Here is a 2,500-nt window from a genome sequence, read left to right as displayed (position 1 = left end):
TATTAGTTCGTGGGGTTTCTTAGCGATTCGAACTTCGCTAACAAGGTATATTATCATTGCTTCGTCTTTTATAGCAGTCTGTATAGAGAGTGAAGAGACTTGAGTCGCCTTGTAGGTAAACAGATTCCTTATAGCGCAGTCTCTTTCCAGTGACTTTAAACAAACAACGTTTAGCAAACGACGCTCGATTGCTAATGAAGTTAGCGCTTAAAAGGCAACATGTGCCAAGTAGATTATAAGTAGCCCCTAACAAATAGACCCGAACAAAAAGTCCTTACCAAGTAACCCTTAACAAGTAGACTCTAACAAGTAGCACAAGAGTAGCCTTTGATAAACAGCTCCCGCCAAGTAGTGCATAGCAAAGAGCGCTCTCGCTTTCGCTGAAGACGCTCGCCCCGCCCCGCCGCCGCCGCCGCCGCGACTGTGGCTCCGAGTCGGTCCCAGGCCAAGGACTCCCGACGCGAATGTAGAATAAATGAGCACATGCTTTGCCTGCGTGCACGGAGAGACACGCACTCGAACTTCCAGTTTTTACGGGGGGTAGATACGTCCGTGCTAATGAAATGTCGCCTAAATTTGAGAAGGTTGTGTACCGTGAGAGAAAAAAGATAAATAAACGGCGGATATCGACTGTCAACTTTTTTTTGTGGCGTCCATATCTCGTGGGCCTTTTAATATTTATCAAGGATCTTTGTTGTCTCAAATATTAAATGACAAAGAAGACTGCATGTTCATAGTTTAATATATAGACAAATTAACTAAACAATAACAAATTAAACGGTTAAAAAATCCAAGTAAAGTCAAACTGTAAGTTAGAACCACCAGTATGAACTTGCCCATTGTTCTCTATTGTTTGCGAAATGAGACTACGCTTATTTCTCTGCAGGTGGCATCCAACGCATTTCCAAAAAAAAAAAAAAAAAAAAAAAAAAAAAAAAAAATCTACTCGCTCGCAAAGGACATAGTGCGACTACAGACCCCGTTAACCTTAAAGGAACGATAAAGGGTTCATGCTGAATGCTGAATGCAGATACAGCTGTCACCCGCTGTGTCACTTTTTCTAGCCACACACACACACACACACACACACACACACACACACACACACACACACACACACACACACACACACACACACACACACACACACACACACACACATCTATGACTACTTGTTTGTATGTGGATATGCAGTATTTTTCTTCGTGTTATATCTATATTTCAGTTTCCTCGTTTCCGTAACATTCTGTTAAATGCAACTGGAAAAAAATAAACGTTTGTTGATGACTGGCAACTATTGGGTGATGTCTGTCCATATATACATATGTGTGTGCCTGTTTATTTGTGTTTGTGTGTGTTTGTCTGTGTGTGTCTGTTTGTCTGTGTGTGTCTGTTTGTCCGTGTGTGTGTCTGTTTATCTCTGTGTATGTCTGTTTGTCTCTGTGCATGTCTGTCTGTGTGTGTGTCTGTCTGTGTGTGTGTCTGTTTGTGTGTATGTGTGTCTGCTTGTCTGTGTGTGCCTGTTTGTTTGTTTGTCTGTGTGTGCCTGTTTGTTTATTTGTCTGTGTGTGTGTACATAGCACATCACTCTGCTTCATTCCCACAACGTAACCTGATGGTCTTCCTTAAGTACCCTGTCCTCGCCGACGCCGCCAACTGCCTTCCTTCCTAACTGCCTTTCCTCGCTCCCTTCCTCCTCAGCTTATGCTTATCTGAGATGGTAGAGCGAGAAGGCCTGGATGGGCTGCAGCACCCTTCCCACACCCTCCACCACCCCACGCCCGCGGAAGCGCCTCACTACGCCCATCCTGTCTTGGTGACTCTTTACCTTGTGGGAACTGTCCTGTGCGTGGTAAGTCCCCCCTTTTTCCGGGCTTCTGGTGTGTGCTGTTGTCCCTTCCTGTATCTTAGCCCTGCTTTTCCCAGCTTCAAAGACACGTACATGTTGTTTTGTTTTTTTAAAATCTTTTCTGTCATTATATATTCCTTAGAGAGAATGATGGCTGCGAGTTGGGAAAATTTTACGGTCTTTTTTTTTACTGGATTTGCCATAGGAGTTAAATTTATGTATTTCTAATGCTCATGTGTATACTAAATGTCTTGAATATCTTGGCAAGTCATGTGATGTACTTGATATACCCCTGCAATTAGACATCTGGGTACAAGAGGATGTTAGGAGTATCTAAACATGAATGACAGAGCACTTTCACTGTCAAAAAGAAACAGATTTAACATCAGCAATTCGCAATGTTCCGGTACAACTATGGTTCTATCCATAGTTACTATATATAGTAAGTAAATTGTACACTGTGGTTCTTTCACTCAGACTGAGTTCGGTTCACTTACGACAGTCAGGACTAGACTAAAATTTTGCCTCTATAGTTTTTTTTTCAGTCTTAACATTCGCTATTTCTTCAATGTTTTTGCAAGTTCACATTTATTCTTTGACATTTACGTGCATATTTCCGCAGCCATTTCTTTATTTTGGTAAACATTTTCC

General features: G+C 42.1%; 1 protein-coding gene across 1 annotated transcript in view; it reads left to right on the top strand.

Moving 5' to 3' along the window:
- Positions 1-2,500, top strand: part of LOC113807465 (uncharacterized) — a 23,465-nt gene that overhangs the window by 16,895 nt on the left and 4,070 nt on the right. Inside the window, exon 2 of the mRNA XM_070113256.1 lies at positions 1,702-1,852. Within this exon, the coding sequence (XP_069969357.1) occupies positions 1,718-1,852 (135 nt within the window). The 5' untranslated portion in view covers positions 1,702-1,717. The remainder of the gene's footprint in view (positions 1-1,701; positions 1,853-2,500) is intronic.

This window comes from Penaeus vannamei, chromosome 34 (assembly GCF_042767895.1).
Source record: "Penaeus vannamei isolate JL-2024 chromosome 34, ASM4276789v1, whole genome shotgun sequence".
NCBI classification, from domain to species: Eukaryota; Metazoa; Arthropoda; class Malacostraca; order Decapoda; family Penaeidae; genus Penaeus; species Penaeus vannamei.
This window is presented reverse-complemented; position numbering and strand designations above follow the sequence as displayed.